This window comes from Plectropomus leopardus, chromosome 17 (assembly GCF_026936395.1).
Source record: "Plectropomus leopardus strain MGB_pleo_1.0 chromosome 17, ASM2693639v1, whole genome shotgun sequence".
NCBI classification, from domain to species: Eukaryota; Metazoa; Chordata; class Actinopteri; order Perciformes; family Serranidae; genus Plectropomus; species Plectropomus leopardus.
The window spans coordinates 19,708,435-19,724,053 of NC_142192.1; the positions used below are offsets into that span (position 1 = coordinate 19,708,435).

Genomic DNA, 15,619 nt, shown 5'->3' on the forward strand with positions numbered 1-15,619 from the left:
TTTAAGATCAAGGTCTTCAAGTCCCAAGCCAAGATTAAAAAGTCCAAAATCAGAATTTAAAAAATAAAAGTATATTTTTTTTACAACTTTTAAAATATTGTTCCTAGTCATCAGTCCTAACAAAGGAAGCCAAATATACTTTTAAATTATACAAATTTAATGCAATCAATCAAAACATTTCCCTCATATGCAGAGACAGTCAGAAGTTTGACAATACTCTTCAATTTTATTTGTAAAGAAAATTGCTGTCCACAGTTACAACCAACTGAAAAAATTTCAAGCACCAATAGATACAGACTTTAACTCAGGGAATAAGATTGTTAAAGAGGAAGATTTTAGTGGGAATTAACAGATGGCTAAATGCTTACTTCTAAGAGACAAACTGAAAGGTATATTGACTGTATTGAAGGCACATTAGTTTTGAAGAGATGTACAAACAATCAAAAGGTATTTGGTAAATTCCTGGGTAAAAGTATGACTATACAAACACATTTCCTCATCTTAGCAAAAATTCTATGCTAGTTTTAAGAGCTCATATTTACAAAATAACTCGATAAAAAAAAAAAATCACACGGGTAATGTAAATACATCAACTGAGAAAACTCCATGTGATCTGTTGAGTACAAAATTCAACCCAGGTTGCACGCATCAATCTAATCAAGAACTACAAATGAATAATTGCTAATGTAAAATCCCCTACATTTTTACAATGCATACCAGCAATACATCACAAGAGATTGTAACTTGGTTCATGTAAGTATCCAGAATTCTCAAATTCAAAAAAATAAAAATAAAATAAAATAAAACAATGAGCATGACACAAATAAAATCCAGCAAGAACAAAAGCAGGCTGTGTGCTCGGTAAAAATAAAGAAAGAGGAACTATAATTACCTTCACTATAAATCCTCTTGCTAATTCAGCATCATGTAAAGAAAGGAGAAAAAATCAAAGGAAAAACCTGAACAACAGAGTGGCAAGACGTATCAAAAGTAAATCATCAGGACTTGCCAATTGTCTAGTGTCTAAATTTGAGGGCTTTCTGCACTTCTGAGATTGTAACTGGATTAAAAGTGAAGGTTGTATTACTGTAACATAACGGTAAGAAAGAACAGTAGAGGGATTTTCAAGATTAATTTTGAGAGGGTCAAACAAGGAACCATTCAAATTTAAACAGCTGTCAGTAAAATTCAAAACATGGATTTTTCACATTTAAAGCCTGCCAGGAATGAGAAGCCTGGAAGACTTTAAATGTGAAATGACAGAAGAGGAAATGGTCATTTTATTGACAGTAATGCAATTTAAAAAAGGGGACAAAGTAAAAGGAACAGAATCTCAAAAGCAGCAAGGAGGTGAGTATGACATGACTATTATGTTACTGGTGGGTATACTGCTGTCGGTGGTATCGTACATTATTATGAATTTATTAAGATATCAGGTAAATATGGAGGAAATGCTGAAATTTTCAGTAGAGGTCAATAAAAGCTACTCTATTTGAGAATTACAGTACATCATAGCAGAAAACCAACCTCTTTGATGACTTCTAACCAAAGCAGTTTGTGTATGGAGAATCCCAACCACTTAAAACACAAACCATAGCAAGTGACTTCACCTCATGTGGAGTACCACAAGAAAGCAAATACTAATGTAAACGCAAACAGAATAAACTATACAGCAAACTAATGCTGGCAGAAGAGTATGCTGGATCAAAAGGAAGGCAGCATCCAGGGATGAAAAGTCAGAAATGGTGACAATTGGTGGGGGATATCAATCGTCAACATCCTGTCATCAAGACTCAAAACCTTAATTGTGGCAGAAGGTGCTACATATAATGTCAAATGTATAAATCTCATTATATTAAATTATCATACAAGAGCTGTAATTAGTAAAAAATAGCCTTACTTAACATTTTCACTTTATTGTTAAGAATCCTTCGCAGATGCTTCCCCGATCTGCCATGAATTAGTGCTTTCCTCCATCCAGTGTTTCTATTGAACACTTGGGTTTAACTTAGTGGGAGGTAGGCTATTTGTTGTCGAAGTACTAAGCTTTGATAAAAAATATTGCTTCATCATCTAGGTGCCACATTTTCAAATGACCTGAAGCCTATGTTCTAAAATATAAGCTTTCACTTCAAAGATAATTCTAATTTAGTACAACCTGGGCTTTATTTTTGTAGTTTTGGCAACCAATCATATCTGTAATAAAATGATCGTTTTCTCAGAGTTAATTACTGAAATTTGGCAAAAAGGATGCATCACTAAAAAGTCTTATGGGGCAAGACACACAAGTAGTCAGTAGACCTAAAACTGAGCCGTGAACCTGGTTCGTACGCAGATCTTCAAGACAACACCCTACTGCACCTGACTGGCACTGCCAAATTTGACAACTCAAACTTTACCTGATCCCTGAAGCCGAATCTATGCTTTATCATCAGTTTGATCATTATGATTAAGGTAATTCATTGGCTACAGCTAACTGTTTTTTTCTGTTATTCTGCTCTGGGTTTTGTGTGTCGACTTGCAACAAATGACACACACAGACCCAGCAGACTGGCGCAGTTAGAGCTAGAAATTTCTATTAAAATACATTTGAATATAACCACACATGAACCCAACCCAAGCCTGAAGCACTATACAACAAAAATGACCTGCCAGGTTTGTTGCGGGTAGCATTATTCTAGTAATTACATGATTAGATCGATTGTAAACAAGGTTAAAATACCAGGTTATTCAAACTCATTTGGCAGATAAAAGAAAGGTGACGTGTAACATTATTACCCCACTTTGTAAATCATAAACGTTGTAAACCAACTACCACAACTTTTTACCTATCCTAATTAACAGTAGTTTTAAGTCATTTCAGGCGTGTTTATTTTTGCTTTACCCCTCTGGCTTTTCAAGCAATGTTCCCGGATCTGAGCAAATTCCCTAATGACTGCAAAGTTATCCTAACTGTACGAAACCAAAATAGTAATAAACTGTAATTATCCTGTTTAAAGTTAGACTACATCACAACAACAACTATAACACACCATATTTCACTGCTTCTGAAGTGTGCCTAAGGACTTGACAGTCACGATGTCTTAATCAATCATAACCAGATCTTAATGAAAGTCAGAAGGTGTCTTAACCCTGTTCAAATTGAGAATAACATAAGAAATAAGCAAACCACAACTCCATCAGTTTCTACAAAACTCTAACATTAGAACGTTTCGCAGTCATCAGTTGTACAGCCAGGGAAATTTCCATGCTTCCTTGCGCAGGATAAGGAGTTAGTAACAGAAATGTTATACTTCGCAGTTCTAATTTTATGTTTAATGATTTCTGTGAGCTTTTACTTGTTCATAACGCTGCAATGCTTCAGCTCTGGAACCTTTGCATAACCAAACATCCGCTACCCACGCTGTGAACTCCTGATGCCGGTCGTCCTAATATTAAAATTCTAAAATACTAGGCGTTATGAAGCACGGAGTTCTCTAAAGTGAAGTCGTACTGAAAATTAGCCAGGTTGTAGTTTATGTCCCGAGATAGCAGCACGTCAGGAATTAGGGGAAGCCCTGTTTGCATGGCCAGGATGTGGGGAGCCAAAGTGAAGGGGACGTCCCCGAGGAGATCTGGGAGGGTTGAAGCAGTCTCCGCTGATGAGGTCCCCGCTGTGGGCGCTGTGGTAGGTAAAGCTGCAGGGTGCTTTGAGTCAGCAGGCTGAGCTGGAGCTGGGCAGGAAGACTGTGACGAAAAGGAGACAGAGTTAACGTCAGTGTTGAGATATTACTTTTACATTCACATTGCTCCCTGTTTCCACAGTGGTTATTCTTGTTCTACCCTGAGAGCTTTACGATGACCATGCATACAAAGAAACTAGTGTACCCTACCTTTTTTTTTAACTAAGAACAGTATTTTTCCAAATATTTCACATAATCCTTAAACAATATTCCTGGAGCTGATAAACTAAATTTTTTTTCCAGCTGGGAGCCTTAACTGCCTTTATGCATTTCATTGTGAGACAATACTGTACATAAACAAAACTCTTGAAAATCAATGGTTATTTGGTTCACACACTCACATAATCAAGTCATTTCTCCAGTTTGGCAAAATTTTAAATAGCACTTGTAATATTTCAGTCAGAACAGTCATGTATCTATCTAGTCATCTATGCATCAGTGTCTTGTGTCTTGTCAGTGTCTTTTGTCTACGTAGGTTTGAAGTGAGGTTACAATGCTGCTGCATCTCAGCGCTTCCTGTTGCACCACGTGATTAAAACCGGAGGAATGAGCTACTCACTGTGCGACATGTGGTCGCTCCAGGATGCCATATGGACCACGTATGTGCACATAGACACACAAACATGCCACGGTGCCCAAAAATTTCCTTAATTAGAAGCTTAGCAATTAGCAGTGATGTAATAAGGCTCAAACGTGTTTGTAACAACAATCAAACGGCCAGCAGAGCTCTTTGGAGGCTTCTAACTCTGCCAAGTTTTAAAGCCAGCGTGGTGAATGGTATTGGCACAATTTGGCACGCCGGCTCCACCCGGGCCCCCAGCACCTGTCAACATCACGGCAGTGGAGATTGCTCTGTGAACCATGCAGGGCAAAGCCAGCTTGGATGCTACTGGTCTCAAAGCTGAATCACTCAGCATATGAAGAAAAACAAGACTTCCTGGCTGTTTCCTGCTATGAAAAACAATACGTTTTCTTCCTCTCGTAGCTCTGATTATTGAGCTCCGCGATGTTGATCACAATGCCACAGGGTAAACTTTATATCATGAACTGGTAACCTCAACAAGCTCACCCTCGATGGCAGCACTATGACGTTTGTTGACGGTTGTGTGAGGTTCATGGTCTGCATCTTCCTCCTCTGTTCTTCAAGCGTCTCTCCTGCAGGGGAAATGTTGGCAGGCAGACGTTACTAAAAATACGTTTTAAAGGAACAAGATTTCTCACCAATTACTATGACATCATTAAAAACAGATTTCAGATCAGCGTATCAAACCTACATCATGCAAGTTCCTACTGTGCTGTAATGCACAGATACCAGCTGATGCTCGCAAAGTGTCATGCTAAATTTGAGAAAAACATGCTAAATTTGGGAAAGAGGCAGAGGATAAATAAACAAGGGCTACATGTGAAAACATTGGTACAATTTGAAACAATTAGTCCAAAATGATTTGACTAACTATTTTGGTTAGTGATTCATTAAAAATCTACTCAAATATGAGGATTTCACCTTGGGCCCTGGGAATTTGTGACTTTGGTTATTTTCTGACCTTTAATGGCCAGAACAATTGATTAATCCCAAGAGTAGATGCAGGCTTTTCTCTGCAGGGTGATACGGTTGTTGGGTGTTGTTTAGTAGAAAGAAAATAGTTCCTACATGAGACTGCTCACTATAATTTGGATGACATTACTATTTTTCTTCGCGTATGCTGTTTTTTGAGAGCCTTGCCCCTACATGATGTGTGAATACCAACCCTCTTTCAACACTGTCAGCTGATCCACCACTGTAGACCAAATAGGATTTCACCTGAATAGATTAGTTCAAAATTTAACATTAATGATTCCCTGAGGATGTTCACATTCACTTTTGTTGATTCCCCTGACTGATACATACTGAGGTTGATATGCTTCAAACTGAAATGTGAAGACATTCATGTTTCCCATAAGATGAATTGCTTTTGCTTTTGTAATGACAAAATATCATTCAAGAGGCCCACAAACTGACCTTTCAGCTTGCATCATCCTCATAACAAAACACTCTCAAACTGTGACGCACATTTCGCAACTCTCTCTTAAGCTTACACTACAAAAAAAATGGTTGTTTTTTAATATATAATTCACAAGGATTGCTGAAAGGCAAACAAAAGTCTTGTGTAAGCATTTCAACCTCGTAGAGCTGCTAGCATGACTGTAACACAACATAACAAAATAGAGTTTGTGCTAAGAAGTGACGCTTATCCTTCAGCACAAAGCGGGTGAATGAGGGGGATTATTTGTTTTGCACAAGTGGTTTTCTGATCACATTAATGGCTTAAGAAGCATTAGGACTGCTGAGAATGAGTAAACACTATTTCACTGTGTTAAGTATTCTGAGCTGAAGTTTAGGCCTATAAATGTGAGCAGGTATATATACTGGCCTCCATTTGCCCTTATCCTGACATTACGCACAGCTGTAGTTAGCTGTACAAAGCTAACATTTAGGCAACACCTCAGCTACATTCAAAATATGTTAATGTTGAAGGTGGCTGGACAGAAATGTTCATACCAATGTTGTAAAAACAAGCTACAGATATGTCAAAACATAGAAATAAATCCTGCTGGACTGTCATTTATTTTTAGCACACGTCCCTATTTTAAGGTTACGCTGGGGGCCTGGCGGCAGGCTGCTGTCACTGAGCCAATTAATTAGATCTCCCTCGTCAAGTGGCTGAAACACGGAGTGAGTGGAGGCACTGATGGGTAGATAAAGTGAAAAGGTAATACTGTTATCCCTTTCTTCCTCTCCGGGGCTAAAAGGACTTTGTCCACAGAGTGAAATCATTTACACTGATGTCATTGTCTCTGATCTCAGCTCCATGTGTCTCAGCAGCAGCTGATGGAGGAAGAATGTTTTTCTCAGGGATCCAACAAGTCCCAAAGCTCTCGATCTGTGTGCGTAGATTATATCTCCAATCATCTGATCTGCCCTCAGCTTGGATAATGTTTCTCACAAGTTGTCTGGCATGTGTACTTTTATCATTGCTGCATGTTTTTTGTTTCCCAGGGTCCAGCTTTAATGGTGTTTTAGAATACTCATGTTTTGATTTTTTTAACCTTTAACCTATATAATGTATAAATGTGAAACACTTTTAAATTAAACCTAAAAATCTGCTAATTAGGCGGCACGGTGCTACAGGCGGTTAGCACTATCACCCTCACAGCAAGAGGGTCCAAAGTTCAAACCGGGGTTAGGGCGACGTTCGAACCCTGTGCGGGGCGGCCCCTCTGTGAGGAGTTTGCATGTTCTCTCCGTGTCAGCATGGGTTCTCTGCAGGTTCTCTGGCTTCCTCCCAAATTACAAAGACATGCAGGTCAGATTAATTTGTGACTCTTAATCAGCTGTAGGTGTGAATGTGAATGGTTGTCTGTCTCCACGCGTCAGCCCTGCGATAGTATGGCGACCTGCCCAACGCCAGATAGGATACGCTCCAGCCCCCCAGCGACCCTAAGAGGACAAGCGGTTGCGGACAATGAATGAAGACAAATATGCTAATTAGTGTCTCTCGTTGAGCCAGCACTGGTGACAGGTCTGGCTGGATCCAACATTATTCCACACTCTAGGTTGTTTGCATTTCTTTAAACCAATCAAAACTGTCTTGGCCAGCGCTAAGACCACAATGCAGCAGCAGTGCCCTTGCAAAATCCTGTTTTGGTAGCAAGGCAAGTGCTCGTATCATATTGACTAAATCCCCACGAAAGAAAACATAAAACATTGGTCTGGTCTTTTTTGTTAAGAACAGAGCTTTTATTTTGAAATCAGCTCTTACGCGCTCTTATTGTACTGCATATCATAACCACTAAACAAGTTGACAGCGAGTTAGACCGTCATTTTTGGAGTGGAGGCTGGCTTGACTGCAGTAAAAACACTTACATTTTAGCTCATTTTCCAGCATACCTGACCTAACCTGACCATACCTAACCCTAACCCTCGCTATTAAGTCCTGTGTGTGATCATCAGCTCAGCTTTGGACAGCTGCTTTGTCCAGTTAAAACCTACCAGAGGCGGCATGACTGAATAAGATGTTATATTAAGGACAAAGTCACACTTAAACACTTTGAAGTCTCCTCCAGTTCAAGTGAAATCTCAGGTGATCTTATTTGATCAAGCTGTATTTGGGATGTTGTGTCATTATTGACACGCTTGAGTTCATATTTCATCAGCATGCTCCTAATCATGAGTCGATCTCTGATAAGAAGACGTGACTGAATGGGAAGCAGAGAGTGAGCTCAGTTGGTTGCATCAATCTGAAAAGGAAAGCCTGGCTCTGACACTTGTTCTGCTCTGCCAAAAATAACATGCAGCTCCTGACCATCTGTGTCAGCTCGGCCAGCTCTTCCAATTAAAGCTACGACAAGGATTAACAGCAAATAATAACGCTCATCTCTGGGAAATGAAGTAAGATAAAATAGGATGAACTTTGATCCATGTGAATGGTTGTGGTTTTAGGTTAAAACAGATGGCTAAGAAACACTAAAACTGGAGGGTAAACGATCAGTTCTCATAGAGGCAGTGTCAAATAACAACAACTACTTGTCAGATATTCCAATAAAAATAGTTCTGTGCACATTTGTTACATTTCTACTGAATGTCAAAGTTATTATAAACCACAGAATATACTTGCTGTCAATAAAACTTTATTTCAGGGGTTGTAATGTCTTGTAAAACAATTCTGCTGATTTAGGCATGACATAAAAATGAAACACAATAAAAAATGGACAAATAAAGACTGAGAACTGTACTCTTGGTTCTCTTAATTGGGTGTAGTTTGCACAGTTATTATGGAGATAACTCAGTTTTCATCATGTGACCTGAACATGGAATTTCAGTCATGTGACGACAGGGTAATCTCAAGATCTCTGTGCCTTGATGATGAAGACCATGGCCCCGAGTTAAGATTTTATTTTTTAAAGTCAAACTACTGGTTTAAAAAAAGAAGTTTCCAATAAAGAATAAATTAGATTGAAATTTAAGTCAGAGTAAGGATATTGTTTTAAGGTCTCATATTTCAGATTTTGTCACACAGGAAAGGATGATCATGAGAGAAGAAGCTCAACAGCAAACCACCAAAAACTTCCTGTCATAATACATCCTGTCGTATTGCAACTGCCAGTTGATTTGATTTATTTGCTCATATTTAGTAAGCATTTCATCTGCATCTCTTATTAGCTGAGAACCAGCTTACATCAAACTACACTGACCTTTCCAAAGTCACTGTTTTAAAAACTGGATTGCAATTCTCACCAATGATAACAAAGCCTCCATCTGCTTCCTTCTCGGGTGCTGACTTCTTTGAGTCTTTACGGAGTCCAAGGAAGCTGAACATGATTATCCTTCTGTCAACAGAAGAGATGGGAAGTTAAAGCAAAACATACTGTAATATGTGAGCTGTCAGTATATATTTGATCAAAGTAAATTAACATTTGAATTATAGTAAGATTAGTTACATTTAAAGTTTAACTGTCTGAGGACAGAAATACTGCCTTCGCTGGGATATGACTTCCTTTATAGGTTTGTTCTCAAAGCCAACAATAGATTTAAGAGCAGTATAAGTTAAAATGCATAAGATTAATGGGGAGAATAAGCTGACTCGAATTAATCAATGAGCTACTAAATTCAGATTTTGAGATACTGTTAGCTAACGCATATAGGGAACTAACTGTATAAAGTTGACTTCTAAAAGTACAACAAGGGACAGTAATCATGTATTCATGTCCAATAATCAACATGAGTTACTGCTTACATCAGTAATACTCAATTTATGACCCGTGAGCCAAATCTTACCTTACCCCAAATTCACAATAAAAATCAAGTAATTTACACTGGGTATTGTTTTTGCATTTTTAGTATATATAGGGTGCCAGAGTGCAAAACAGCATTTAAAATAGAGGTCCAGGCTAAGCCCCTAATGACCTAAAATCCTAAAAATGACCTATAATCATATATATTTCCATTAATCCTGGAAATGTCCCTCAAATCCCAGAAAAGTCCAAAAATCTTAGAGACATCTTAAATTCTTAGAAACATCCTAAAATACTAGAAATGTCATAAAATCCTAGAAACATCCCAAAATTCTAGAAACGTCCTGAAACACTACAAAAGTCCTAAAATCCTAGAAATGTCCTAAAATCCTTGGAATGTCCAAAAAGCTTAGGAATGTCCTCGGGTCGCCGTTTCTCTCTGTTTAATGTAGCACTACAAAAGTTCAGCTTTTTTAGTCTTCAAATGCTTATTTCAACAATCAAGACAAAACACACGCCTGAAATAAACCGTGACATTTCTAGGATTTTAGGACTTAAAATCCTAGAAATGTCCTAAAATCCAAGAAATGTCCTAAAATCCTTGGAATGTCCAAAAAGCTTAGGAATGTCCTCAAATCAGAGAAATGTCCTACAATCCTAGAAACATCCTTAAATTCTAGAAACATCCTAAAATCTGACAAACATCCTATAATTGTAGAGATGTCCTAATAACCTAGTTTGAATATCCCTAAATTACATGGATGAATATCAGCAACAACGGGTCGCCGTTTCTTTCTGTTTAATGTAGCACTACAAAAGTTCAGCTTTTTTAGTCTTCAAATGCTTATTTCAACAATCAAGACAAAACACACGCCTCTAAAAAGTAATAATGACGGTCTTACTGTAGTTGTTGGCTTGTCACGAGGTTCAAAATACGACAATATATTCAGTTCATGGTTCCAGTTAGTTTGGTCAATTTCAGATTGATACAGCCCCGCTAAATGTAAACAAAGCCGCGTTTTTATAAACTACAGGTTATAATCTGATTAATCGTCCGTCGGGACTTTATCCGTCCAGTATCGTCCGTGTTGCTGTTGTTATGTTATGACACTGACGTCACTGACCGCAATATTGTCCGTGTTCGTGCGGGAACTAAAATGCTAAATACGAAGTGACGCTCACAGCAACATGTAGCGGAACTATTGGATGTGGTTTCCTGGGAAGGGATTGTTAGGGCACAGCGGATATGTCGTCAGAAAGGTTTGAGGCGTTCGATTTTTTACTCCGGCGTTTACCGTAAAATACCCCCAGAGCGCTTTTCAACGTGAACGTAGCTAACCCCGCCCGCGTGGGCTTGCTTGTGAAACAAAAACATCAAACTGAACATTTCCCGCGCCACACTGCTTTGTTCGTGTTCAGTAACGCCATAACAGCCAAACAGTAAGATGGCAGGCATACTGGATGTCCCGAAACCAAGAATAATGTGCGCCCTGCTGTCGCAGTACATAAACAGACCGGTCTGCTTCGTCGGGCGTGTTGAAAAGGTCAGTTTTATATCAGCCAGGTTGAGTCAAAATGTTGTTTTATCAGACGCCAGTGTGGCTAACTCGGCCCGGCTAACTGTCATGAACTCAAAGTGTATTTTGTTTCTGCGCCAGGTTCACCCAACAGGAAAAACGTTCACTGTCTCTGATGGAGAGGGAAAGACTGCAACAGTTGAACTCAACGAACCTGTGAGTACACTCCTTAAACGTGTTAAATCAGTAAATTGCTGGTAACCTCAACTGGTGTAGTGAAGTTTCTTGTTTTTGGTTACGTTTCGGCACAAACCTCTTAACTTGATGTTATTTTCCAATTACGTACTTGTTATACCAAGTTATGTGGAAGCAAAAGAGCCTATTTTGTTATTATAGATAGGCAGTGGTGTCCCCCAAGGGGGGCCGGGGGGCCTTGACCTTCATAGCCTCATTTCCACTAGGGCTGGGACAACGCATCGACGTCATCGATGACGTCGATGCGTCGTCACTCAGAATCAAAAAGTGGCTGCTACTCGATGCCGCGGCCGCCACCATTTTTTGATTCTGAGTGACAACGCATCGACCTGCAGTTCTTGCGTCAATGTATTTTTTGCGTCGACGTCATCGATGATGTCGACGCGTCGTCCCAGCCCTAATTTCCGCTGCACAAAAAAAAAATGCTAACACCTGCCAACACCTGGCTTTAATGCAATGTGAATGCATATGATTTGTAATCAGACCCGGGTCAAATGACTCTCCAGTAGACACAGGTTTTATAGTCTGGTTTGGCATAAATGGGGACACAACACCTGGGTGAACAAGGCAATTTCAGCTCCATAACCAGCGCAATGCAGTGATGCGGCATCACTAATTACTGTCTTTCTCTGCAATACATTTGAAAGAGAGACTGAATAAGTAAGAGATATAAAAAGCGTAGCAACCACTGAAAAGTTTCCACAAATGTCTGTTCCTATTGCTGTCTACTGTTTACCTGTTGTCTGACCTGTCTGTGATGTTGCACAGACACACCAACAAAACAACACACTCACACACACACACACACACACACACACACACACATACACACTCAAGAGCTGACAGAAAGGCAGACTTGTGCTGTGTTCACTTGCAGTGTGAATGTTATATTTAGCAGGTTTACCCGAGTTTGAAAAACCTGTGTGCACTCATTTGGTGGGAAAGCGGTACATGATAAAACCGCAGACCCCCAGGAATGTAGCTCAGCCTTGCTTCTTACTTTTACTAGTGACCACTGGAGGTATTGCAACAAAAAAATCCCTCACTAATACTCAATAAAAATTATATTTAACTGGAACATCTTCCATATTAATGCCTGGACTTAAGGATTTGAAGTCCTTATTTTATTTGAATGATGTGATTATGTTGAATGATGAATGAAGTGATGTGTTGATTTATGGTATAAACAAAATTACGAATTTATTGTCTCATAAAGAACAGTTGCAATGTATAATGTAGAAGTATAAGTGAAACAAAAATGAATAATCCCTATGTGCACAGTTGCATTCAGGAACATTACCATTAGTCTTAAAGACCAGTAGGTTTTTAGGTTTTTATGCCACTACAGAGAGGGTAGACTTTGTTGTGTGACATGGGAGAAATGAAAATAAGTTTCATTTTTTTGTTAGGGCTGCACTTTTCAGTAAAATGACTTCCATTTATCTTGATTTCCTTTGTCTGGAAGACTATGAATAATCTGAGTTACCGGTATGTTTTTGAAGGGGCACCTTTTTATGGCACAATTTGTTTGTCGGGCCAGGGGATGTAAGGCAGAGTATTATGTTTGGTGACTGAGCAGCAAAACATATATTTTGGATTGATCACTGCAACGATATTGAAATGGTGTCTTGTAAACTCATGAGGGTCGGGCACATGTTTGAGTGCACGACACGGAATAAAGAAATCAAAATAAAAATGTTGTCTGTAAAACTGTTGACCGGACACCTTGAACTGAAAACAAGGTCATGTACAACTTTTTCTATTATGAATTTTTGATCTGTGGAGGTTTCATATTCGTAAAACCTTCCTCGAGCTGAAAGGAGCTATTTAAAAATCAGTGACATCATCGAAATGTAAGCTGTAGGAGCCGAGCAGCACTTGCGGGCAGAGTCAGCGGGAGAAACACCACTGCATGTTCAGTGGGCCCTACGGAAGTAAACCCAGAAGCTAGAAAGTGAGCAACTCCATTAAAATGAATAGGCACCATCTTTGCAGCCGGTTTACAAGATAATGTCGTTGAAATGCAGTTATAATTCTTTCCCCTAGCTTGAAGAGGAGCTGAGCGGTGTTGTGGAGGTCATTGGTATGGTGTCTAACAAAGGAGCAATAATGGCCACCACATACAACATGCTGCGGGAGGACAAGGGCATTGCTTTTGGTAGGTACTCTGTATTATTAGTTGCATGCAGTACATCAGGTGAATACAGCAGCATTTATTTGTTGTGATTTACAGTATTTTCTGTCCATTCATCCCACAGATTTAGAGCTGTATACCGAGGCTCTGAAAGTCATCCATGATTTCCCCCAGCACTACCCTTTTGAAGTGGCTGCAAGCGGATGAAGATGCAGTCACTAAAGATTGTCCTTAAGTTCAGTGTCCAATGTTTGTGTCATGTGTCCAGTTTTTGTTGTGATTTGAAAACACATTTGTACAGAAGAAAGCTTGTAATATCAAAAGTTCTGTCGGTAAAATTAAAAACTGTAAAGACCAAATAAAGTGGCAAGGTTGTTTTTTTTTTTTGTTTTTTTTTTTTAAACTACAACAATCTTTTCAGGAGCATGGAGGATCATTCTTGACCTCGAGATCAACACTGTACCTGGGATAAAATCATCTCGGTTTAAGGATAGGTTCAAAATAATGTAAGTCTGCCTTAAAACAATAAGCAAGTGGCCATCTGAAGTCTGAAATGGACTTTTTTTTTCTGGTTTGATTTCACTGATGGGGGAAGAAATCCACGCTCCTCATTCAATGCAAATACACATTTCAAAGTTTAGCTGAAGCGAATATGAAGTTTCAGAGGTTAAAGAACTGGTTTTTGCCATGCAGATTTTCCTCTGTGCCACCATGCCTCCACCATTCAGCTAACACTAAAATGCAGTTTTGCATGGAAAGGAGACTGGATTGTAGCCGCATCACTTACATTAGAAAAGCATTTGGCAGTCAGGCCGTCTGCAGGTCTTTAAACTGTTGAAATCTCTTGACTTTATTTATTTTATAAGTATTAGGCCATAAAAGTCATGAAGGATTGAATTTGATTTTCTGAGGTCTTAATTTCCACAAACAATTTCTTTTGTCAAAATGAGTGAAGTTCTCTGCATAAAAGTCCATATTTCTGATGTTAATAATATTTAAATCTACCACTAGATCAACTACTGCATTTTTACTTGCACTTAACTGTTGGCAAAATATAGATTAACCTAACTCACTCTAATAACCAGATTCCTATACAAAACTTACCTCTGCACAGGACCACATATCTAAACTACTTACTTTTATACTAAGTTTAAAGTTAAGTGAATAGATCAATGTAATTACTTTTTCCTTTAGTCCATATCGTTCTTACTGTTGTTGTTTTTATACTTTAATCAACATGAAAAATTGAAGACTGACTGATAATTTTAAAATGCATCAGCAGCACAGTAAGAGCTGCCCACTCCACTCAAGCTTTTACAATTGAGAAATGTCATCCATGCATGAACCATACTGAGCAGCAGGGGGCAGTATGAGCAGCGCACACACACCCTACAGAAGCAAGGAGAAAAACATTCACACATACCTCATATTAATTTGTTCCATTGAATTTATCTCAGGGTGGGTGTTCAGTATTACCCAGTTTTCATCCTAATGAGATGTTCTTCAGCAAGAGCAAAACATGATCACAGCAGTATTAATTATACTAACTACTGTACACTCACAAAATGAATCGAGATCACGTTTCATCTGATCATGAAAGCTGTCGTGACTTGTAAGAGTCATTCAGTATTTTTTAATTATTTTTGACTATTTACAAGTCAACATTGACCTTGAAACAGTAGTTTGAGCGTAAGTGTTTGTTTGAACTACTGCTCAAGTTTATTTGCTGTACAATTGGTATTATATGAGCTCCCATTTATTAATGCACAACCTGGAAAAATGGACCAAAACATGGCAGACATTGTGCCCCTACAGATGCAGTTATGTTTTTTAAATTAATTTCAGTTACATTTGGCTTTCTGAACTCACATATAACCTAAATGTCTGTCAGTCTAACAGAACATCTATGACCTGATGGACATATTTTATGTGTACCATTTAACAGCAGCCTATGATTTATTGATATCTGTGGACACATGGGTAATGTTTGGGAGTAACTAGTTACGTGCAATTAAATTACTAATAAGTGTATTTGCACAATTTAAAGTTACTGAGAAAAAGTATACAAATGAATGACTAATGAAAATGTATATTTCTGTTGGATAAAAAGTAATAATTAATAAAATTAATTCTGTCGTTTGCATCTTTTTGCTGTGAAGGAATGCCTTATTTTGGCATGGTCTATTTCCTGACTTTTTTCAACTTTATTGTCCAGTTTA

The 15,619-nt window shown here is 38.6% G+C and overlaps 2 protein-coding genes across 2 annotated transcripts; one reads left to right on the top strand and one right to left on the bottom strand.

Annotated features, from left to right (window-relative positions):
• Window positions 1–202: 202 nt before the first annotated feature.
• Window positions 203–10,648, bottom strand: umad1 (UBAP1-MVB12-associated (UMA) domain containing 1). Its single transcript, XM_042506914.2, has 4 exons — window positions 10,397–10,648; window positions 8,998–9,089; window positions 4,792–4,877; window positions 203–3,726 (listed from the first exon to the last, which is right to left on the bottom strand). The coding sequence occupies exons 2-4, from the start codon at window positions 9,077–9,079 to the stop codon at window positions 3,451–3,453; spliced, it is 444 nt and encodes a 147-aa protein (XP_042362848.1). The 5' UTR covers window positions 9,080–9,089; window positions 10,397–10,648; the 3' UTR covers window positions 203–3,450.
• A 223-nt stretch (window positions 10,649–10,871) lies between these two features.
• rpa3 (replication protein A3) lies at window positions 10,872–13,763 on the top strand. The gene is made up of 4 exons (XM_042506700.2): window positions 10,872–11,038; window positions 11,153–11,227; window positions 13,313–13,424; window positions 13,525–13,763. Exons 1-4 carry the CDS (start codon window positions 10,940–10,942, stop codon window positions 13,605–13,607), a joined length of 369 nt encoding a protein of 122 aa, XP_042362634.1. The 5' UTR covers window positions 10,872–10,939; the 3' UTR covers window positions 13,608–13,763.
• The last annotated feature ends 1,856 nt before the right edge of the window (window positions 13,764–15,619 follow it).